The sequence below is a fragment of the Nannospalax galili genome, unplaced genomic scaffold, assembly GCF_000622305.1.
Source record: "Nannospalax galili isolate Female #2095 unplaced genomic scaffold, S.galili_v1.0 scaffold1684, whole genome shotgun sequence".
Lineage (NCBI taxonomy): Eukaryota > Metazoa > Chordata > Mammalia > Rodentia > Spalacidae > Nannospalax > Nannospalax galili.
In genome coordinates this window covers 13,733-37,112 of record NW_008351025.1, presented here as the reverse complement: position 1 = coordinate 37,112, position 23,380 = coordinate 13,733, and the positions used below count along the sequence as shown (strand labels likewise).

At 52.9% G+C, this 23,380-nt stretch overlaps 3 protein-coding genes across 4 annotated transcripts in view; 2 read left to right on the top strand and 1 right to left on the bottom strand.

The window, feature by feature from the left end:
- Positions 1-2,319: 2,319 nt before the first annotated feature.
- On the top strand, positions 2,320-6,918 carry Syngr2 (synaptogyrin 2). 2 transcript variants are annotated; one of them, XM_008848076.2, is made up of 4 exons: positions 2,320-2,464; positions 4,945-5,182; positions 5,622-5,761; positions 5,851-6,918. In XM_008848076.2, the coding sequence occupies exons 1-4, from the start codon at positions 2,366-2,368 to the stop codon at positions 6,046-6,048; spliced, it is 675 nt and encodes a 224-aa protein (XP_008846298.1). In that variant the 5' UTR covers positions 2,320-2,365; the 3' UTR covers positions 6,049-6,918. The 2 variants fall into 2 exon arrangements, with proteins under 2 accessions (XP_008846298.1, XP_017657433.1); XM_017801944.2 differs by lacking the exon at positions 5,622-5,761.
- A 1,546-nt stretch (positions 6,919-8,464) lies between these two features.
- Positions 8,465-19,909, bottom strand: Tk1 (thymidine kinase 1). Its single transcript, XM_008848075.3, has 7 exons — positions 19,755-19,909; positions 19,640-19,671; positions 18,653-18,763; positions 15,462-15,555; positions 9,909-9,998; positions 9,229-9,348; positions 8,465-9,134 (listed from the first exon to the last, which is right to left on the bottom strand). Exons 1-7 carry the CDS (start codon positions 19,818-19,820, stop codon positions 8,943-8,945), a joined length of 705 nt encoding a protein of 234 aa, XP_008846297.1. The 5' UTR covers positions 19,821-19,909; the 3' UTR covers positions 8,465-8,942.
- Positions 19,910-19,957: 48 nt separating this feature from the next.
- The window catches only part of LOC103746016 (kynurenine formamidase), a gene marked incomplete at its 3' end in the record, with an annotated part of 16,594 nt that continues 13,171 nt past the window's right edge, over positions 19,958-23,380 (top strand). Inside the window, 2 exon segments of the mRNA XM_008848074.2 lie at positions 19,958-20,078; positions 22,046-22,136. Coding sequence (XP_008846296.1) covers positions 20,019-20,078; positions 22,046-22,136 — 151 coding nt within the window.

Below are 23,380 nucleotides of genomic sequence, written 5' to 3'. Positions count from 1 at the left end.
TAGATAGATATATGGATAGATGGATGGGTGGGTGGATGAATGGATGGATAGATGGATAGAGGGATAGATAGATGGATAGATGGATGGATAGATGAATGGATGGATGGATAGATGGAGAGATAGAGGGATAAATAGATGAATGGATAGATGGATAGATGGATGGACAGATGGATGGATGGATAGATGGATGGATGGGTAGATGGATGGATAGATGGATAGATAGATGGATGGATAGATGGATAGATATTTGGACAGATGGATGGATGGATAGATGGATGGATGGATGGATGGATAGATGGATGGGTAGATGAATAGATGGATGGATGGATGGATGGATGGATGGCATCATAAATAGAAGCAGTTTCGGAATTTGTGCCCCAGAGGAGCCTTCAACACACAAAATAAAATTTATTTAGACAAATCCCTGGCACAGAAAAAAAAATTGAAAGAAAATAAAAATTCAGATATGGTGGTTCATGTCTTTAATCCCAGCAGTTGGGAGGCAAAGGCAGAGGGCAGGCAGATCTTGGTGAGTTCAAGGCCAGCCTGGTCTACATAGTGAGTTCCAGTCTAGTCAGAACTACATAGCAAGACACTATCTCAAAAAAGAAAAGGAAAGAAAAGGAAAGGAAAGGAAAGAAAGAAAGAAAGAAAGAAAGAAACAAACAAACAAACAAACAAAGAAGGTAGATGTGGAGAGAGAAGTTCCCACCAGCCAGGACTCCTTCAGCAAACACACTTGGTGTGGGTGTGCAAAGTGTAGTAGGTAGACAGCAAGCAGGGGGCCTGTGCAGCCCTGTGTTCACCTCCAGCAGCTGGAGGAGGGGTGGAGTCCACTTGTGAAAACGTCCAGCTCCTCTGACCAGCTCCCCTCTTCTCCCCAGTGGTCCCCCTCCCCAGGGGCCAGGCTGCTAGCTCAGCTCTTCCACTGTCCAGCCCACCAGGTACAGCTGCTTTATTCCTAACCCACAGTGTGATGTGCGGCCCTCGGTCTGCCCCCATCACGAAGTTCGTACCAGCTAGTAGCTCTCTTTTGGGGAAAGGGGACAGCTGGGTTCTAAGGACAAAGAATCTTGTGAGTTTTTAATTTTTTATTTCTTTTTTAAAAATTTGTTTTTATGTGTATGAGTGTTTGCCTGCATGCATGTAAATGCACCATGTGTGTTCAATGCCTGCGGAGGCCAGAAGAGGGTGTAGGATCCCCTGGAAATGGAGTTACAGACAGTTGTTAGCCACCATGTGGGTGCTGGGAACCTAACTCCTGTCCTCTGTAAAAACAGCCAGTGCCCTTAACTGCTGAACCATCTCTCCAGTCCCATCTCTTTTGAACTTTGAAAAATTACATTTATTTGCCAGGTGTGTTCGCACACACCTTTAGTCCCATACATAGTGAGTTCCAGGCCAGCTGGGGCTACAGAGAGACCCTGTCTCAAAAAGACCAAAAAAAGAAAAAAAAAAAACACAATTAAATAAAAATCGGCATTTATTTGTGTGTGCGTTGGGGGGTGGGGAGACATGCTATGGTCCATATGTGAGGGTCAGAGGACAAGTTGCAGGAGTCAGTCCTCTCCTTCCACCAAGTGGGTCCTGAGGATTGAACTCAGATTGTCCGGCTTGTCAGAAACCTGCTGAGCCATCTCGCTGGCTTTGTTTGTTTTAGGGAGGATCTCATGTAGCTCAGGCTGCCCTTGAACTCCTGGATCTCTTGCCAGCCATTCTCAGGTCCTGGGATTACAGGCAGTGTGACACCACACCAGGTGCCTGGAAGTGTGTGGACACCCTGACCTTCACAGCCTTCTGTCTGGCAGGTCCAGGAAGACCGGGAAAGAGGCTGTTCCCCACCCGACCCCACGCTTAGCTCCAGAGACCGGGGAAGAGTAACCAGACTGGCGGAAGCCACAATTATTATTATTACTGTCGTCCTGGGGATGGAACCCGGGGTCTCCCACGTGCTAGGCAAGAGCTCCACCACTGGGCATCAAGCCCTTGGGCCTGGAGGAGAATGGTGGGATCTGGGGTCTGGGCGGGTGAGGTTCAAACCCCAGGTCTGTAGAACCTCCTGGACGAGGGGGACCAGAAACGCGGGCCGGGCGTAAGGGGGTGGGGGGCACCGCGGGTTCCTCCTCCTGGGGACTCTGGGGATTCTCCGCCCGGCAGGAGGACGGCAGTGTCCGCGCCCCAACGCTCAGCTCCCGCGTCCCCACCCCCCGCCGCCTCCGCCTCTGGCGCAGGGCCGGCCCTGGCGGCGGCGGACCACGCCCCCTACCGGCGGCGGACCACGCCCTCTGTCGGCGGCTGGCCACGCCCCCGTGGGCGGGGCGGTCCGGCTGGTTCTCTGCCATCCGCGCTCGGCGGCGACGGCGACATGGAGAGCGGGGCCTACGGCGCGGCCAACGCGGGCGGCAGCTTCGACCTGCGGCGCTTCCTGTCGCAGCCTCAGGTGCTGACACGCGCCCTGTGTATGGTGAGTCGGGCGGCGAGGACCGGGAGCCGCGGGGGACCCGATACCCAGGCCAGCGGGCGCGGCAGGTGGCGGCCCGGCCCGGGCCCCTCCACGTCCCTGCCCCCTGCGGGCCGCGGGGTTCCGGCGCCTGGTCCCGGTAGGTGGTTCCGGGCCGCGTCGGCTGCCCCCGCCTGGGCCTCGGCGTCTGCTGCGGGTGTCCCCGAGGCGAGGCCGGCCTGTGGCCCCGCTGGCAGTGGGTGGAGCCTGGGGCGACTCCGCGGCAGGTGGCCCGAGCGTCGCGACTCCCAGCGTGGGGAATTCACCGGGAAGGGACTTTCTGAAGCCACGTGGGGTGCAGGGAGCGGGGCGGCCTGCGCCCCGAAATAGGGCTTCTTTCCTACCCAGGGGCGGGCCGCGGGTCTGCCTCTCCACCCAGGCTGCGTTCCCTCCCCCGGAGCTGGGCAAACCCTCTAGCACCAGGTGTGTATGTATGGCGGCGCGAGTGCTTGTCTTCGGACAGCCAGCTCTGAGCCCCACCACGTCGAGGGCCTGCTGCACCCACAGGGTACCTGCTTGGGCTTGGAGCCTTGTGAACACCCCTCACCCTCCCCGCCTGGCTGTGGAGCCTGGTGGACCTCCATCCTGGGCTGTGCCAGAGAGCAGATAGATGCCCTGTGGGTTGGGATGGCAGTGCCAGGAGTCTTGACACACTCTGCTCTGGGTCCCGGAGTTCCGGCTTCATCTCCCGCTGGGGGTGGAGCTTGTGACTGCCAGTTCCAGATCCCTATTGAGAGAGAGCCCTGGGAAGATAGTTCAGGGCCTTGGGAGGGGGGAGGGGAGGGCCTCAGAGGCAGCAACAGGTGCCCACAGACTCAGCTGCATCTGCAGTGGTGAAGTGGGCATGGCAGTGGCCTTGAGGTTTGGGGAGGATGAAGGTGACTTGAGGCCATTCCCAAGAGTTAGTTTCCTTCTGGCCAGCTCCAGCTGGTGGAGTCCCCACCCTCACCTTGGCTCCTGCGGGGGTGTGTGTGTGGGGGGGTCTTAGTGCAGAGTCAGACACTTAGTACTGTGGGGTCTGATCACCCCAAGAACCGGGTAGAGCCACCGGTGAGGTTGTAGACAGGGAGTTCTCTTGAGGGGATGGGACAAGGTGCCAAAGATGCCGGAAGTCCTTGTAGGGAAAAAGCTGGCCAGCGGGCGTGGGGGTGGGGGTGGGGGGGTGTTGGTTGTTACTTGGGTTAGGGGAGCAATAGAGGGGGTCACAGCTGTTGTTGAGAGGGTCTTGGAGAGGTGGGAGTCCTTCCACAGGGCATTCTGGAAGATGATGGTGCTGTAGAGGTGATTTGGAGACAGGCTGCTGGGTGAGGGTAGGGAGAGACTCAAGTTTAGCTGCTGTGACTTTGTGGACCATTTTGTTTAAAATTCATTCAAGCCAGAGGTGATAGTTTATACCTGTAACCCCAGCACTGAGGGGGCTGAGTCAAGAGGATTGCCAAGAGCCCGAGGCCAGCCTGGACTACACAGTGAGGTTGTCTCAAAGAACAACAGCAACAACGAACACAAAAAAACCTCCATGGGGCTGGACAGATGGCACTGACTGCTCTTGCAGAGGACCGGGGTTCAAATCCTAGAACCCACATGGCGGATAACAACCATCTGTAACTCTAATGCCCTCTTCTGACCTCCTTGGGCATTGCACACATGGGTATACTTAGATACATGCAAGCAATACACTCATACACATATAATAAAAATATATTTTAAAAATTAAAAAACCTTCCGGGAAGGGCTTGGTGGAGCATGCCTTTGATCCCAGCATTCCAGAGGCAAAGGCAGGTGGATCACTGAGTTTAAGGCCAGCTTGGTCTACAGAGCCATCCAGGCCAGCCAGGGCTACATAGTGGGACCTACCTTTTCTCAAAACAACAAACACACACAAAGAATACCTTGTTCAAAGGCTAAGGATCTAGTTTGTCAGTAGAGTGCTTTGCCTAAGATGTGTAAGGTCCTAGCATGGAGGTGGGGTGGGACACCCCAAGCCAGCAGAGTAGCTGGCACATGCTTATCCTGGGCTACATAGAGAGTTTGAATCCAATTTGGGCTACACGAAACCTTGTCACAAACCAACCCAACTCATTCAAAGTGGGGCTAGGCACATCGTCCTTTACCCTAGTCACAAGCCTAAACCAGATGTCATCAAGCAGCTGGGGAGGGGGTAGTCTCCTCCTAGGATAGCTCCATCTATTCCCCAACCCTTTAAATCCAAGAACCCCTCCTGGTAGGGCCCCTGGTGGTGGGAGGGAGGTTTGCCCATCATTCCCATGAGTCCAGAAGGGGCTACAAGGCCAGTCTCATAACCACATACCAGTAGAAAGACACGAGGCCTCCTGATGTCCTGCCAGGGTCCCCTGTCTCCAGGCCCTAGGAGGGGCGTGTACAGGATGCACCCCGAGGTTATCTGCAGGGTGGCACCCGCTCACGGATGTTCCTCTCCCCGTCAGGGCTTTGCCTTGATCGTGTTCTCCTGTATCTTCGGCGAGGGTTACAGCAACACCCACCACTCTGACCAGTTATACTGCGTGTTCAACCAGAACGAGGATGCCTGCCGCTATGGCGCTGCCATCGGGGTGCTGGCCTTCTTGGCCTCAGCCTTCTTCTTCGTGGTGGACGCCCTTTTCCCCCAGATCAGCAATGCTACCGACCGCAAGTACCTGGTCATTGGAGACCTCCTGTTCTCAGGTATCTACCTGTGGCACCTCCAGCTGCTCTGGGCAGGTGTACAGGAGTGAGAGCCCTAGAACCAGGGCTGAGGGGCCTTGGTGCCCTTGGGAGGGGCTGCCTATTGCAGCTCAGGGTCATAGGTCTTACCTGAGGCTTGTCCCAGGTCCTTTGGGGCCTCACCTGAGGCTTCCCCTAGGTCCCCTGGCGCCCTGGACTGACACATAAGGCATTCTGACTGCTGAAGTGTTGGGGCATAGGGTGTGGCCCTGAGTCCCAGGCCTCTGGATCAGTCCATCCTACCTAGTAGGCGGACCCCTTAGCCCTCACCTCCCTCGGTTTCTGCAAACAGCCCAAACAGAGCCCTGCCTTGGGGCCTTCCTTCCCTCTAGAGTCTCTCCTGGGTCCTGGGAAGCCCCTGCTCCTCCCTGGAGCTGACTTCCCTCTGTCCTCTCCCAAGCTCTCTGGACTTTCCTGTGGTTCGTTGGTTTCTGCTTCCTGACCAACCAGTGGGCCGCAACCAAGCCTGACACAGTGCTGGTGGGAGCTGACTCAGCCCGGGCAGCCATCACCTTCAGCTTTTTCTCCATCTTTTCCTGGGTAGGTAGGCTGGGGAGGGCAGCTTTGTGGTCTTTGGGGAAGACTGAGGCCTCCTTGCCCTGCCCACACCTCCTTGGGTCTCCCCGCAGGGTGTGCTGGCTTCCCTGGCCTACCAGCGCTACAAGGCTGGAGTGGATGCATTCATCCAGAACTACGTGGACCCCACCCCAGACCCCAACACAGCCTACGCCTCCTACCCTAGTGCCTCGGTGGAGAACTACCAACAGCCGCCCTTCACCCAGAATGTGGAGACCACAGAGGGCTACCAGCCGCCCCCTGTGTACTGAGCAGCCTGGTCAGGGCAGAGGCAGGGGGGTACTTGGGGCCACCCCTCTATCCCGGACTTCCCCCTGGAGGCTTGCCTCCTGGAGCTGCAGCCCCTTCCTTGCCTGTCGAAATTGACAGCCAGAGAATCCCAAGCCTTCCTGCACCCTAGCTGCAGCCAACAAAGCGTACCTGAAGTGCCTGAGCCCAACAGGGCATCACAGCCACCCACCTACTCCTCAAGGGCATTTTAGGAAAGGCTTTTAGGGGAATCTTTCCTCACTGCTTCTTTCCTCCTCAGTACTGGGGTTGCTGCCCAGGGCCTTGTACTTGCTAGCCGGTGCTTGCCCATTGAGCTACGTCCTTAGCTCCATGTTGCTTTAATAACCCAGAACCCTGACTCAGATAGCCAGAAGCAGAAAGAAGGTGCCTACTATATGCTTTTATAAGTGCTGTAGCACCCCTGAATCCTGAGGCCGTGGGAGCCCCCCCTTTTTGCCAAAGACAAGGTTGGGGATCCATGTACCTCTCTCCTTGGGATGCTGGGCCCAGTCTCCCCACCTCCTTACTCAGGTTCGTCACCCAGCCACGGCTGGGAGCAGTGTTCACTGCTGTGTCCTCTGGGGTCACCACTATGCCAGCTGCCCCAGGCTGCTGTATGTCAGGCAAGCAGGGGGACTGGACAGCACTTCGTTCTTGGTCCTCCTGACAGTGCGGAGGGGCTTTGCCCGGAGAGAACACCCAGCTTTATGTCAACACTCTGCAGTGGTTAGCAATAAGTGTGGGGAGGGCTGGAGCCCCCACATGTTCGAATGTGTTAGCGCCTTGGTGGGGACACCCCTGCCCTCAGGTTCTATAGACTAGTTTGGAGATGGAATAAATGTTTTTCTCAATGTCTGTTGTCCTTGGTTAAGTCTCTGCCTAGGGGTAGAGGGTGACTTGGGGCTACTCTGTGTTTTAAGACAGGGTCACATGTATTTCAGGTTGGCTTCAAACTTGTGTAGCCAAGGACGACCTTGAACCTCTGGCCCTCGTGAGCGCTGGGATTATAAGCGTGTACCACACCCAGTTTTTATGTGGTGCTAGGGTTGAGCCCAGGGCCTCCTGCATGCTAGGCAACTGAGCTGTATCTCAGCCCATTTTTGAGACAGTCTCCCTATGTAGCCCAGGCTAGCTTTAAAACTCTTCTCCTGCCTCAGCTTCTGAAAGCTGGGAATACAGGCCTGTGCTGCCGTGTCTTACTAGAAGTAAGAGTTTCAGGCAACTCTTGAGTCTAACAAGGGTGCCAGGAACTGAACTCAGTCAGGTCCTCTGCAAGGGCGGTATGCTCTTAAGGTCTGAACCATCTCCCCAGCTCCCTAGAGCTCTATTTTTGGAGACAAGGTCTTGTTATGGCCTAGGGAGGACTCCAGTTTGAGGCAGTCCTGCCTCAGCCTCGTAAGTGCTGGGCTTATGGGCATACACTACCATGCCTGGCTCTAGATAGAAGTTGTATTTTGAACACTGGGTGTCAACTCCCCCTCATGGGGTCTCATGCCTCAGACTGCCTTCCACCAGCATCCTAAAATAGCCACTGTGCTCAGCTTGTAAACAAGATGAATTTTTCTGGACTGCTTGCCAGGGTCCTATTGCTGCCTTCCTAGAGTCTGGGGCTCCTAGGAGCCACCCTCCCTGAATGTGGCCTCCCAAGCAGCCCTTTCCCATCAGAACTGAAGGGCACAGTGGGGGAGTAGACCCATCTGTCAGGAAGCAGGGCCCCCTGAGGCAACTCTTGTCTTTTTTGTGCAATGGCCATCAACAGTGGGCCCTGACAGTGTCTTTCAAAAGCCCAGAACAGCCCTCCACTCAGCCTCTGAGCTTATCGGCCTCCCCTCTAGAGCAGGCCTCTCAAAGCTGGGTTAGGTTAGCCAGTGGTGTGCGTCCAGACACAGCACAGGGGCACACATGGGTGTGGCCCACCAGACCTAGTCTAACAGCCCAGCCTGAGGACCCTGGCCTCCCAGGAACCACCACAGCCCACTTTCTGAGGTACAGCTGAGCTGTCTTCTTAGCTTGCAAACTATCAAGTGTCTGTTTCACAAACAAAACCTGACCTCCCAGCCCTGGCTGGAAACACCACCACCCTCTTGTGGCAACACCACTACCCCCTCGGCTCTCCCAGTGGAGCTGTGGGATTCAGGCTGCTTTCTTTACCATTTTTGTCCTGAAACCAACCAGACAGAAAGGCAAGATCGTTCCTCTTAGGACACGCTCCACAATCAGTTCCAAAGGGTTGTGGTTAAGAGACCAGTGATTCTTAAAAGATCTGGGAAGAGCCTCCTCTTCCCACAAATCGTGGGTGGCAAGATGTGGGGAAAACCCAAGTTAAGGAGAAACATGTCTGTACCAGGCAGCAAACTTTAATATTATTAATTTCACACACTATAAGCAGAACGGACTCTCCTTCCTCCCTCCCTCCCTCTTTAAGAGCCAAACCCCAGGGGTCTGAGCCCCAGCAGGGCCAGTGCCACCACTGGAAGATGACATTCTGCAGGCCATTGCTGGAGCATAGGAGGGATTTTCAGCACAAAGGGCGGGCAATGAAGAGGGCTGGAGGACCAGCGAGAACAGAAACCCAGCAGTGAAAGCCACCAAGGGGGAAGAAGCCAACAGCACCAATGTCACAACAGCCTGTGGCTTTGTCCTCCCCTCCTCACCTCGGGGAAATGGTCAGACCCTGACTACCAGCCAGAGACAGGCTCCAGCCTGGGGTGGGTCACCTTAGCAACCAGGAAGGGAACTACAAGAGGGTAAGGAGGGGGATGTGACAGGCTGATGAGCCTGTCCCTGCATGGTGTCCATCAAGCACAGCAGCCCGCCCAGGTCTGCTCTCTTGAGAGTCCATCCTGGGGCAGCAGCTGGCAAACCCTGGGTGCCCTCAGTTGGCAGAGCTGGACTGCAGGACCTGCTGAGGGGCAAAGAGCTTCCTGGCCGCTGAGGCCTCCCCGGGCTTTCCCAGCACCGGGCAGTTCTCTTTGTTGTCTAGCCCTGCAGGCTGGACCGAGGACTTCTTAAAGTAGCAGAGGCGGCACACGGAGTGGTACTTGTCTGCTCCACCAATCACCTCCACCTGATGTCCAAAAGAGACGTTGTGTGTGAGGGTGAGACTCGGAAGCAGAAGCCTGCCCAGACCCACAATCCATGGCAGAAGGTGGGGGAGCTACCTCCTTCTCCAGGCCCAGCCTCTTGGTGTAAGCAGCTTCCCGGAAACACTCCATGCACACGGCAGTCAGCTTCACGACGCTCTCGGCCAGGGGCACCAGATTCAAGATACTGCCAAAAGCCTACGCCATACAAGACAGCCATTGTGCCTGGGCACCTAGACAGGTACTTTTTCTGTGTGGGGGCTCTGCCCACCTTGTTTATTGAGACAAGAGTTTCTCCTTAGCCCGGAGCTTACCAAGTAGGTTAGGCTGGCTTGCCAGTGAGCCCAAGACCCTGCCTTCTCTTCTTCCCCAACCCTGAGATTACAAGTCCACGTCTAGCTTTATTCAAAGTGGGTTCTGAGGTTTGAACTCAGTTCCTCATGCTTGCAAGGCAAGCACTTTATGGCCTGAGCTATTTCCCCAGTCCCGCACTTCTCTTTTAAGCCCTATGATTCAGGATAAATCACCCTGACCTTGCTTTCTGGAGCCACACCCCACTGCCTACCCCTTGGCCAGTCAGAACACCTGCCAGCAATGCCTTCCATTCCGAACAACTCCTGGGCAGATCAGGGACTCGCTGGACTCAGGCAAGGCCTGAAACCACCGGATAGATCACCTTGTACACTATCTCACCCACTGCCCCAGGACCCTTGCCTCCCTCCCAGGTTTCACTGCAAGGCCTGGGTCAGACACCTTACCTTCCTCTGGAAGGTTCCATCTAGTGCTGCTACAATCACTGTTTTGCCCGCATTGGCCATAGTCTCACAGAATTCCACAATGTCAGGGAACTGGAAAGGCAGGTAGAAAGAGGAGTGAGCTAGCTACCCTAGCAGGGGCCCCCTGGAGGCCCTGCCGGACCCAACCACACGGATCAGCCTGGAGCCAGAGAAACAGGTGGTACCAGCACTCCTGTGAGCTGTATGCCCTTCCAGCAGAGGGTGACACGAAGGTCCACTGGCACCCTGCCCCTTCCCCATAGTTCAGCAGAAGACTGAAGGAAACACCATAGACAATAATTCAAAGGTAAACTACCAGATATAGTCAGTGTGTGATTTGAAGGCATCTGTCAATTCGTCTCTGATAAAGAGACAAGTGTTCGTTGGTGATGAGAATTGCAGAGGTGTGTGTATCTTTCTGCTGTGGCCAAGCCCCCCTCACCACTCTACTGTTGGGCCTTCCACGCTCCAACTTTCCACCTCCCCAGAGCTGCATGTGTTCCTGCCCGGCAGCCATGGTCTGGGTGCTCACTGCTCCTCTGCCTGTGGGATCCTGCCACACCCTTTTCCTGAGACAGCTGCAGGTCAGACCTTGCCCCTGCTCAGACCTCACTGGCTCTCTCAGTTCCTTCAGGCCTTTTTCTTTCTTTTCTTTGTGTATGGTACATGTGTCCATGTGTGTATGTGTCTGCACATGTACAGGCCAAGGCCAGTATCAAGTATCTGCCTTCTAGTTTCTTTTTTGGTCTTTTTGAGAAAGGGCCTCCCTGTAGCCCCAGCTGGCCTGGAACTCACTATGTAGACCAGGCTAGCCTAGAATTCACAGAGATCTGCCTCTGCCTCCCAGGTGCTGAGACTAAAGGCATGTGCCACCACACCCCTGCATAGTTGGCAGAATGGACTTGAAATCCATTGGGGTCTCCCTGAATAGGCTCAAGTATCTTCCTTAACTGCTCTCCACCTTATTATTATTTTTTAAATATTTTATGTGAATGATTGTATTGCCTGCATGTATGTAAAGCCACTCATGTCACGCAATGCCTGAGGAAGTCAAAAGACGGCACTGGATTCCCCTGGAACTGGAGATATGAATGCATGGTTATTATCCGCCATGTGGGTGCTGGGAATCAAACCTGAGTCCTTTGCAAGAGTGGCCAGTGCACTTAACTGCCGATCCATCTCTCGGGCCCCTCCACCTTAGCTTTTAAGATAGGGCGCACACCTTTAATCCCAGCACCTGGAAGGCAGAGTCAGGTGGATCTCTGTGAGTTCCAGGCCAGCCTGGTCTACAAAGTGAGTTCCAGGCCAGCTGGGGCTACAGGGAGACCCTGTCTCAAGAACAAACAAAAAGTTAAGATTAAAGTTAAGTTAAAGTCCAGGGTCTCTCACTGGACTTAGAGCTCAATGATTCAGCTCGGCTGGCTGGCCAGTGAGCTCCAGGGATATACCTGCCTCTGCCTCCTTAGTGTTGGGATTATGGACATGCCACCAAGCCCAGCTTTTACATAGGTGCTGGGGATTTGAACTCCAACTCTTACACATGCACAGCAAACACCTCGCCGATTGAGCCACCTCCCTTTCTTTCTTTCAAGACAGGGTCTCACTAGGCAGCCCTGGGCTGCCTGAAACTTGCTGTTTGGACCAGGCTGGCCTCGAACTCAGAGACTGGCCTGCCTCTGCCTCTCAAGTGCTGGGATTACAGGTATGCGTCACCATGCCTGGCATCTTTGTTTGAGAGGAGGGTCTTACTATGTAGCACAGGCTGGCCTGGAATTCACATCAGCCTGCCTACCATAACCTCCCAGCCTCCCACAAAGGCCCTCTCTACTTCCTAGCAGTCATCGTCCACCGGCATAGGTTAGCTGCAAGGTCCAGTTTGATCTCCAGGACCTAGAATGCCACAGACATACAGAACTTTAAGAACTATTAAGTTAACCATGCGTGGTGGCACGTCTTTGATCCCAGCACTTGGGACACAGAGGCAGGCAGATCTCTGTGCGATCAAGTCCAGCCTGGTCTACCTAGTGATTTCTAGGCCAGTTGGGGCTACAGGGAGACTAGGTCTCAAAAAAGCAAAACTGATCCCTGGATCTAGCCATTCCCATAATATGTGACACGGGCCTGTTCTATAAAACACATGTGTACAATTAGAAGCATCTGGAGCTGGAGAGATGGCTCAGCAGTTAAGAACACTGGTTGTTCTTGCAGAAGACCCAGGTTTGAATCCCAGCACCCACATGGCAGCTAACAACTGTCCATAACTCCAGTTCCAGGGGATCCGACAGCCTCTTCTGACCTCCATGGGCATTGCATGACACGGGTGTACTTACCTACATGCAGGCAATACATGCATACACATAGAAAAATTAATTAATTAATTAAATTAAAAAAAAAAAGCATCTGGCCACACTGTCTTTCTGTATAGCGAGGAGCTGACGTGGCACCCAGCAGAGAGAGGCCTGGCACTAGCAACCTTTTGGGTCAACATCATGCAAGGCACCCTGACCAGGATCAACGTATAGACCAGGGTGGTCTCAAAATCAGAGATCCACCTGCCTTAGCTTCCTGTGTTGAGATTATAGGCCTGTGCCACCATGCCTGGCAAGACTTTTATTTATATTCTTAATTACTAAGCCATCTCTCTAGCCCCATTTATCTACTTTTAGAGTTTTATTGTTGTGTATGTATGTGGGCACACCCACGCCATGGCACATGTACGGAGGTCAGATGACAACTCTGTAGAGTCAGTTCTCTCTTTCGTGGATTCTGGGATTAAACTGGGGTTGCCAGGTTTGGGCAGCAAGTGCTTTCACCCACTTGAGCCATTCACTGGCCTTATTATTATTAAGACTTATTTTATTATTTTTATTTTATGTGTATGAAGGTATTGCCTGCATGTATGTAAGTACACCCGTGTCATGCAATGCCTGCAGAGATCAGAAGAGGGAGTCGGATCCCCTGGAACTGGAGTTACAGACAGTTGTTAGCCTCCATGTGGGTGCTGGGAATCGAACCTGGGTTCCGTGCAAGAGCAGTCCGTGCTCTTAACAACTTAGCCATTTCTCCAGCCCCTTATTATTATTAATTTTTTGGTCTTTTTGAGACAGGGTCTCCCTGTAGCTCCAGCTGCCTGGAACTCACTCTAGACCACGCTGGCCTCGAACTCACAGAGGATCCACAAAGGCATGTGCCACCACGCCTGGCTTTTTTTGTTTTTTTGAGATAAGGTCTCACTCTAGCTAAGGCTACCCTTGAACTCCTAATCCTCCTGCCCAGTCTCCCAAATACAGGGATCATGGGAGTGCACTACCTTGTCCAAAGACAAATATTTTTTTGTTTTACTTTGTTTTGTGTTTTGAGACAGGGTTTCCCTATTGCTGGTCTTGATCTCACAGAGGTCTGCCCACCTCTACCTCCCGAGTGCTGGGACTAAAGGCAGGTGACACCAGGTCAGGTGCACATTTGTTAAAGTACTCTCCTCCCTTCCCTCCTGCACTGGAGGCGAACTTAAAGCCCAGCAGCACCTTTGTCATTGTTTTGTTTTGTTTTTTGGGACAGGCCTTCATGTAGCCCAGGCTGACCTCAAACTGGATCTGTTGCCAAAGCTAACTTTGAACTCCTGATCCCCCACCTCCAACCTTCAGTGCTAGGATTACAGGCATGTACCTCCATGGCCAGTTTATGCGGTGATGGGGATAGAGGCTAGGCCTGATGCATGCTGGCTCTCCACCAACTGAGCTTTACCCCCAGCCCAGTTCGGTCCCTCTAGAGTGAGTTTACAGTTGCAGCAGCAAAAACTTCCAAAGCACAGGAGGGAAATCAAGACCTCGAGAAGACAGCCCCTAACCAACCAGAGAGTGCCCAGAAGAAAACAGCAATGCAGTTTGCTAGAAAAGACTAAAACAAGATTTCTCAGAAAAATAACTGAAGGATTAACAAAGATTTTAAAACAAACCAAAAATCCCAGGTATGGCTGGTGGCAAAGGCCTGCAAGCCCAGACATCTCAAAGGCAGAGGCAGGCGCTCTCCCCAAAAGCTCCACTCTGGCCTCCATTTTCTGAAGTAGGGTTTCACTGTATAGAAATAGGGTCCCTATGGGCCAACCTCAAACCCAGAGATCCGCCTGCCTCTGTCTCAGGAATACTGGGACTACATATTATCACACTTTTTTTTTTTTTAACTTTATGTGTTTGTGTGTTTTGCATGCATGTATATAAGTGCACCCATGTGCTACAATGGCCACAGAAGAAGGCATCAGATCCCCTGGAACTGGAGTTAGGGGTGGTATTAGCTGCCATGTGGGTGCTGGGACTTGAACCTTGGTTCTTTGTAAGAGCAACCAGTGCTCTTAACCACTGAAACATCTCTCCAGGCCCAAAGGAGTCTATCCTTTTACAGATTTAATTTTTATCTATGTGTGGGTGCCCACAAAAGGTCAGAAGAGGGCATTGGATCTCCTGGAGCTGGAGTTACATGCAGGTAACATCAGCTGTCTGATGTGGGTGCTGAGAACCAAACTCTGATCCTCTGCAAAAGCAGCAAGTGCTCTTAACCCCTGAGCTGTCTCTCCAGCCCCTTTTCCCTTTTTTTTGTCTTTTTGAGACAGGGTCTCCCTGTAGCCCCAGCTGTCCTGGAACTATGTAGACCAGGCTGGCCTTGAACTCACAGAGATCCGCCTGCCTCTGCCTCCTGAGTGCTGGGATTAAAGGTGTGCGCCACCACGCCCAGCCCCTTTTTCTTTTTTAATAAGGGTAAAATAGCTGGGCATGGTGGCATCCACCCTTAGTCCCAGCACCTGGGGGGATGGGGGGTGGTGCCAGAGGCAGAAGCAGGTGGATCTCTGAGATCATGGCCTGAATAGGGAGTTACAGGCTAGCTGGATCTATAGGGAGGCCCTGTCTCAAAAAAAAGAAAGAACCTGTCACTTGGGAGACCAGGGTTTGATTCCCCAGTGGGGAGCCAAAGGAAAAAAAAAGAAAAAGAAAGAAAAGCTGGGACTAGTGGCATACACTTTTAGTCCTAGCATTCAGAAGGCAGAGGCAGGCAGATCTCTTCAATGGAAGCTAACCTTGTCTACATAGTATGGTCCAGCAAAGGCTACACAGTGAGACTGTCTAAAAAATGGAAAAAAAGGTAAAATAGATCCTTTGTGACAATAATATGCAAAAAGGTAAGGGAGGGCTAGAGAGGTGGCTCAGTGATTAAGAGCACTGGCTGCTCTTACAGAGAACCAAGGTTCAATTCCCAGCACCCACATGGTGGCTAACAACCATTTGTAACTCCAGTTCCAGGAGCTCCGATGCCCTCTTCTGTTCTCTGTGGGCATTGCATGACACTGGTGCACTTACACACATACAGGCAATGCACTTATACACATAAAATAAAAATAATAAATATTAAAAAAAAAAAAAAAGGTAAGGGAATTCAGACACTAGAGGAAGCAAGTTAATCATATGACTTTCTAAAAGACAAAAGACAGCACTCCTGGACCAGCAGAGGAAAAGGAGGACAGGGGACTCCCACAAGCCAACTCACAAACTGCCCTTCGTCAATGCCAATGACAGCCACACTCAGGGCTTCCTGGGCCACATCCCGGAGCAGACAAGCTGGCAAGGCGTCCATGGTATTCCTAGGAAAAGAAGGCCAGAGTGTGAGCAAGGCCAGGGAGGGGTCTGGGCCCCATTTGTAGGGTGAGGGTGTCGCTGCAGTCCTGACCACCTCTTCCCAAACAGCAGGCTGTGGTGTTGTGTCAGTGTCTGAAGGGGAAGGATGGGGAAGCACAAGAGCACGTGTTCAAAACACCAGTGAATACAAATTATGTCTCTTCACTGGAAATTAGCAATGTCCACTATGAAGCTCAAAACGGCTCTCAAGTTCTCCTTGGAGCAGTGGGTGGAGGTTCACGGCTGATCTTTTCTTTGAACAGAGTGAAGTAGTATAATTGGATAATTTTCAGTACAATAAGATTGAGTTCCTTTTTCGATTTATGGTGTGAGTGTCTTGCCTGCATGTATGTAAGTACACCATGTGCATGCAATGCCTGCAGAGGCCAGAAAAGGGCACTGGATCCCCTGGAACTAGAGCTACATAAAGTTGTTAGCTGTCATGTGGGTGCACAGGACATCAATCAAATCACCCTCAGGACTGACATTTTTGTATGTGTATGAGTGTGTCTGTGTGGGGGTATGTGTGAGTGACTAGAGCTGCCAGCAAGGTACCAGAGTTGTCTGGTGCTACAGTTATAGGTGGTTGTGAGCCACCTGGCATGGGTGCTTGGAACTGAAACTGGAGTCTCTGAAAGACCAGTGAGCGCTCTCAATGGCTGAGCCATTTCTCCAGTCCACATACCCCCGCCTCCCACTTTTTTGGTCTTTTTGAGATAGGGTCTCGTTGTAGCCCCACATGGCCTGGAACTTGATGTGAAGACCAGGCTGGCCTGGCTCTCTAAGAAATCTGCCTAATTCTACCTCCCGAGTGCTGGGACTAAAGGTGTGTACTACCATACCCAGCTTTAAAACATAACTTTTTAAACTGAGGACATAGCCCCACAAAGGCAACTGTCCAGGGCCCAAGAAAGTTGTAATATGGCCCTGGACAGGCTGTGAGCAGCAACTCTGAGTTCAGGAGAGTCCTGGCCTCTTGGATAAGCAGAGGGATACCCTCAAAGATTAAAGGAATCTTTCATGTGGCTATAGCCTGGCAGAGCCAGGATGTGAGATGCCTGCCTGCAGACCTTGCATCTGAAAGCCAGTTTGGAACTGCTCCAGCTTGCTCTTACACAACACTGGGAACCCCGCCCTCTGTCTGCACGGCCAAGGGTTTTCTATGGAGCGGAAGGCTGGTGGTATCTGCGGCCTTTCTAAGTTCTACAAAGTTGTTTCCTTCTGTTCCATTTCTGCCTGACTTTCAGATCTAGTCTCCAAAAGAGCAGTTGCCCAAAGGCTTAGCAGCATATGGTGGCATTTAAACAAATTTAAGTGACTGCCTCACAATATTCTTCAAGATGTGGGACGCTAGCCTATAACCCCAGTGCTTATAAACCTGAGGGAAAACAAACAAACAAGAACAACAAACCAGACAGGCATGGTGGTGCACAGCTGTAACCCCAGGAGGAAGCAGCTGGCCTAGGCTACATAGTGAGACCCCATCTCAGTAAATAAATGAACTGAAAACAAAGCTGGAGATTGTTCAGTGGGCAAAGGGCTCGCAAGCATGAGGACTTGAATTCAGATCCCACGTAAACTCACATGTGCATTTATAATTATGGTGTTCCTTCAGCAAGAGGGCAGGGGGAACAGGAGAATCCTAGTCTCAAGGCAAAAGATGAGGACTGAAAGGTCAGCTATCCGGTGGCCTACACGTGTCATGGCACGTTAAGTGTGCACACACACACACACACACAAACACAAAACCCAAACCAGCACCACCCTAAAAAACAAAGAACAACATTCATGCATTTAAAATTCTTTTTATCCAGTAGAGATCAGAGGGAGGACAGGGTGCAAGCTGCAGCTAGATTTATTTATTTATTTTTAAATAGTGTATGAGTGTTATGCTTGTATGTAGGTAAGTGCACTCGTGTCGTGCCCACAGAAGACAGAAGAGGCCATTGGATCCCCTGGAACTGGAGTTACAGTTAGCTGCCATGTGGGTGCTGGGATTCGAACCCGGGTCTTCTGCAAGAACAACCAGCGTTCTTAACTGCTGAGCCATCTCTCCAGCCCCGGCAGCTAGCTTTTAACATCAGCCTGTTTAGTGACTTTGACCCACTCCAGATGCTGCATCTCTAAGCATTCAGTCACCGGCTCTGTTTTTACCCTCCTCCCTGGATGCTTATCCATCCCAAGTGGTGGATGTTATGGTTTAGAATCATGGAGAGGTAAATGTCTATTATCCATAGAGGCCTGCAGGAAGCCTGGCTCGAATTCCCACCTCAACTCCAAGTCCCAGGCATTCTCCACCCAACTTCCCATTCCTGATTTAGAAACGCCCCCTCCCCCCAGCTCAGTCTTGGCACAGCCCACAGTCGCCCTGGGATGCAGTTCCAGCTCCGTGGTAGAGTAAGCAGGGCAAGTCCAGGGCACTCAGCAAAGACAGCCCTCTGGTTCAGAACACCAATCCCCAAACTTGCCGCCAAGCCACTAGACTTTAATTTCCGTTCTGTGGCTGGAGACGGAAGTGTAGAATACTCAGGTTAATTAAACACACAACCTAGAATATCCTGAAGGTCACCAGATGGCAAGGAGCCAGAGAAAGAGAAAGAAATCAATTAGGTGTCTGTAACTTGTGTCCAGGTGCAACCCAGGGTCACCCAGCCTCTGTAGGCACAATGGACATTTGGGGACGGGTCATTCTAAGTGTGAGCACTGCAGATGTTGGGTGGTGTTCTAGAACTCTACCCATTAGAGGCCAGTAGCAGCCACCCCACCCCCTCCAGCTAGGATAAGACCCTAGGAGGACCAGGTCCTGGCTACTTTGCCCAGTGTCATGAAGAGTAGCTGCAATTTGTACTGTTCAATGCCAGGAATCAAAAATACCAACCATGCCCTCTAAGCAGAGCTGACACTACACCCGGTGCCTTAGTGATAGGACAGGACCATACGTCCTGTGCATTAGTGATAGGACAGGACAGGACCATACACCCCGTGCATTAGTGATAGGACAGGGCAGGACTAAACACCCCGTGCATTAGTGACTGGACAGGACCGAGAGGTGCAGGGACTAACCGGTCGTGCGTGGAGAAGCTGTTGCTGTAGCGCGTGTCTTTGGCATACTTGATGATCAGGCACTTGTTCTGGGCGATCTGGAAGCGCCGGACTCGCCTCATCAGCTCGGTGCTGCAGGGGCGACCCCAGCAGGTGAGCCCAAAGTGGCTCGCCACCACCACCTAGTGGTGCACAGCCTGAACTGCACCAAGGACGACAGGAAGCCCGAAAGCGCGCGCCGGGGTTTTCCGGGGTGACCTCGACCCCAGCTGCTGAGTTTTGTCAATGACCTTCACAGAGCCTTTTAAGGCAGCACCGAAAGGACTGGTTCTGGGTCCCCAAACTCGACCCTGAGCCTCCCCCTGCAAGCAAGGGGCTTGGGGCGCGTGACACTAGCCATTCCAGAACTGGGGGACCCCAGGCGTGGTACCCCAGAACTTTCATCCCAGCACTCAGGAGGCAGAGGCAGGAGGAGCTCTGTGAGTTCCAGGCTAGCCTGGTCTACATGATGAGCCCCAGGGCCACACAGTGAAACCCTGTCTCCAACCAACCAACAGAAGCTCCGCAAAAACTGGGGGTCGGGGGCAGCACGGACTCCGGGTGCGGGGTCCCCAGAGGCCACCCCCTCATCTCACCCCAGCGGAAGCTAGGACCCGTGGCTGGCGACGAGCTCGTGGGGGAATAATTGTTTTTTTAACTGCATGAGGCAAACAGCCGTGGAAAAGGCGGTGCACAGTCCAAAGGCACCCAGACCCTCCATCCCCTGTGGACGTCTGAGGATTGGGGATGGGGGCTCCCTGGTAAGCCAGTCCGGACTGGCCTCAGTTAGGAGTAGTTGTTCCCGGAAGGAGAAAGCTAGGCCTGCGCGGGAGGGACAACAGATTCCAGAGATTTGGGCGGGAAGGCGGGCCCGGGGGACCTGGGAGCAGCATCAGGCCCCGGGCGGTGCAATCCGAACAGGGTCCTCCAGAGGGGAGAGGTGCCCCCGCCCAAAAGCCCATCCGTTACCTTTTTCCAGAGAACATGGGTCCGAGGATGACCTGGAGGAGAAGTCATGGTAAGGGTCCTTGCACGCGGACTCGGGGTCCCGGCCACACGTCCCCAGCCCCCCGCCCCCATGCACCTGGATCTGCCCCCGGGTCTTGCTGGGGGAGCTGGGCAGCACGGTGGGCAGATTGATGCAACTCATGGCGCCCCAAGTTCCCGGGCTCCGGCCACAGGCTGGGGCGGATTCGCGCGCCCCTTTAAGCCTCTGAGCGCCGGCCAATCGCCTGCCACCGGAGGGGGCGGTTTCGGAGAGCGGCTGTGATGACGCGGCCGGTCTGGACCCGCCCCCTCGTTCGCCCACAAAAGGCGTGCGCCGCGCGCACTCGCGCAGGACCGCGGCATGGACGTCCCCGCTGCGCTGGGCCGGTGCCGGGCTCCCTGGAGGACCATGCCTGCAGAGGTAGGTCCGCTGCACATCCGGGGACAGCTGCAGCGCACGTCCGGGGACAGCTTGCTCCAGGAAGCCTCTAGACCCCTGGTTCCCGCGGTCACGGCCGGTTTCCCACGGTCTGAGCACCGGATTTATTGTTTCCCCTGCCGGGCGGACTTCGCCTGGTTAGCCGGCTAGCCCGGCTTGGAGGACAGATAGCGAGGGACTGAAAGCGATTTAGGGGTGAATTGTTTGGACCCCACTCAGGTGTTGCAATGTTGTTTGGGCCTGTGCTTACGTAACTAGAGGCTGACAAATGCCAGGGGCTGAGGGTCACTGCTGCGCCCCACCAAGCCAGGCAGACACCCTCCGGGGCGGACTCCTGTATTATGCCTCTTCAGAATGTTCTATTTTCAACGGAAAGGTTATGGCGTAGACTGAGCCTAGAAACATGTTTTGCACTCACTAGCGTGTATGGTTCCGATGGAGTGGGTTGTCGCAAAGGTTACTCAAGGCCTGACAGCACAGTACCTGGCACTTTCTGTAATTGATCTGTTATGATTTTCTGACTTAATTATCCTGTATCATTTGAACAGTGTTGTTTTGTTTTTGGTCATAAACAGATACCTCTTAGAATCTGTTGGAAGTTATGGATGCTGTCCCAGTCTTTCACCCCCAGTCTCTCACACACACACACACACACACACACACACACACACACGGCTACACTAACAGAACTCTCAGGAACCTATTGTGTTATCATTATAAATACGATAGATTTATATGGCACACACCTGTTTTCCCTCACTTGGGAGGTAGAGGCAGGATCAGGAGTTCAAGGCCAACCTCAGCTGTGTAGTGAATTTGAGGCCAACCTGGGATACAAGACTTTATCTCAACAAAACAAACTAAAAATGATAGCCAATATTGACTCATGCAGGTGGATTATACAACTCCAAAGACCTCTGGCCAAGAGCCCCGTTCAGCTGGAGGAGGAGGCTGCCACATCTGAGGGGTTTGAATTGGTCACTTTTTTATAGGCCTTCTCTCCCCTAACGTTACAAGGCACGTCACAGTATGCCCATTGTAACAGGAGACTGAAGGAGAAGCAAAGCAACCTGCCCAGGGTAAAACGACCAGCACCACATGAAGATTGGTGGGGTTCAGCCCCAGGCCCTCGAGGGAGGCCACACTATCTTCAGGATTCCTATGATCTAGAGCCCTTTATCCATACTCGACCTCCTTATTACTTAATGCACTGAATGTGAACATCTTTCTTTCTCATGGTACTAGGGAACAAATCCAGTGCTTTACACATATGTGCTAGGCAAGTACTCTGTCCCTGAACTATATCCTCAGCCCTCTTTTTACCTTTTGTTTATCTTTGGTAGAGAGGGGGTATTACTGTCTCCCCTGAAACTTATAATGTAGAACAGGCTGGCCTCAAATTCACAGAGATCTGCCTGCCTCTGCCTCCACAGTGCTGGGAGTATAGACGTGTCATAATGGCTTTTTACTCCCTCTGGGCTTCAGCCATTTGACTTGACTGCATTTTCAAACTGACCTTTGATTCCCTCTTCCGGCCCCCTGTCCCTGTGACCCTGTGTCCATCTCCTATCAGAAAAGTGCCCTCTTGTGATAACTGACTCCATGTCATTTTGTTGGTGGTGGCCACACAGCTGCCTGGCCTTCTGTGGTTTCAGCTTCTGTAACCATAATGTCATCAACTGGACCCCGTTATAGAACCTCGTTTCTCACTAAGGCTATCTGTTCATTAAGGGCATAGTCACCACTGGGTGCCCCTCCACCACAGATCTGAGTGTTCTGCTGAAGTACCAGTTGGGGACAGCTAGTGGGAGACTGGCGGGAAATTGAAGGGGCAGGAGAAAGTTGAGGGTATTGGGGAGGGTCTTCTCTGGGTTTGGGGGTGTGGGAATGCATGGGACACACCCAGTTGTTGTGAGGGAAAGTCTCACGGAGCCCCATCTTCCCTGCAGGAGCTGGAAAAGCAGTACTCACCCAGCAGATGGGTCATCCGGATGGAAGCAGAGGAAGCCCTTAGGACCTTCGTACAGATAGGAAGCCAGGGTACCATGGGACTGTTCTGTGGCCACCTAGGCCCCCTGTACAGGGCGGGAGGATAGAGGAGATGCGCCCCTTGAGCACCTTCCAAATGCCAGGCACTAGGTAAACTGCCTCTGCTCCTGGCAAATGGCCGGGACCCCTCGCTGGGTGACAGGTGGAGACAGAAGAACCTCCGATGAGGTCCTCTGAGCACACTTGGTCTCCCCTTTGCTTGGCCAAGGGCACCCAGGCTCTAGAGGGGACATGCTATGGCTGACATAGGTAAACTGAAAGGGGAAGAATGTGGGATGTTGTTGCTATTTTATTATATTTTATTTGGAGACAGGGTCCCTCCGTGTAGCAGAGGCTGGCTTTGAACTCATAATCCTCCTGCCTCAGCCTCCTGAGTGCTGGGATTATAAATACCCATCACTGTGCCCAGATCATACTGTTGCTATTATAAAAAAAACAACTAAGGGTAGACAGGGCGTGGTGGTGCACACCTGTAATCCCAGCACTAGGGAGGCAGAGACAGGCGAATTTCTGTGAGTCCAGGCCAGCCTGGTTTACATAGTGAGTTCCAGGCCAGATGGGTCTACGAGGAGACCGTGTCTCAAAAAAACCAAAAAAAAAAGAAGAAATCAGAGCATGAGAATCTGCACTAGTAAAGTCTTCCCTCTGCCCTGCGTGTGCTGGGTGTCATGCGTGACTCTAACAGGTAATGAGGCATTCGTGCCCAGAGGAAAGTGGTTACAGGAGGAAGTGGGGTGAGGAGGCAGCGATTCTGTCTGCTCAGCTGGGGAATTTGAATGCTGGCCAACTGCCTGGTCTCAGCAGACTGACCAGAACCTCACACTGGGTACTTCTCTAAGGAGCTAGCCAGGCAGAGGATCAGACTTCGGGGTTTGATCTATACATTCCACACTGCTCTGTGTCCCTGTAGACATGGGGTAGAGGTGTTTCCTGGCCTCTGTAGGGTCCTGTCCACGGTCATCTCTGTGCCACCTCCATCTGCTCAATAAATATGTGGGCATGGGCTTGGAAAACAACAGGCTTGCCTGTCTTGTCTGAACAGATGAAACGAAGCAGGAGACCCATCTTCCCCCAAGAGAGGGAGTCACAGGTCAGAGCTCAGAGTAACCACCACTGCTCAGAAATTCCCTGTTGTCGGCTCTGGACAGTCCTAGAAGGGCTTAGTCTTAAACTTTCTTCCTCTTCCTGATTGCAAGGCAAGCATATTACTAGCTGAGCCACCCCTTAGCTCCTGG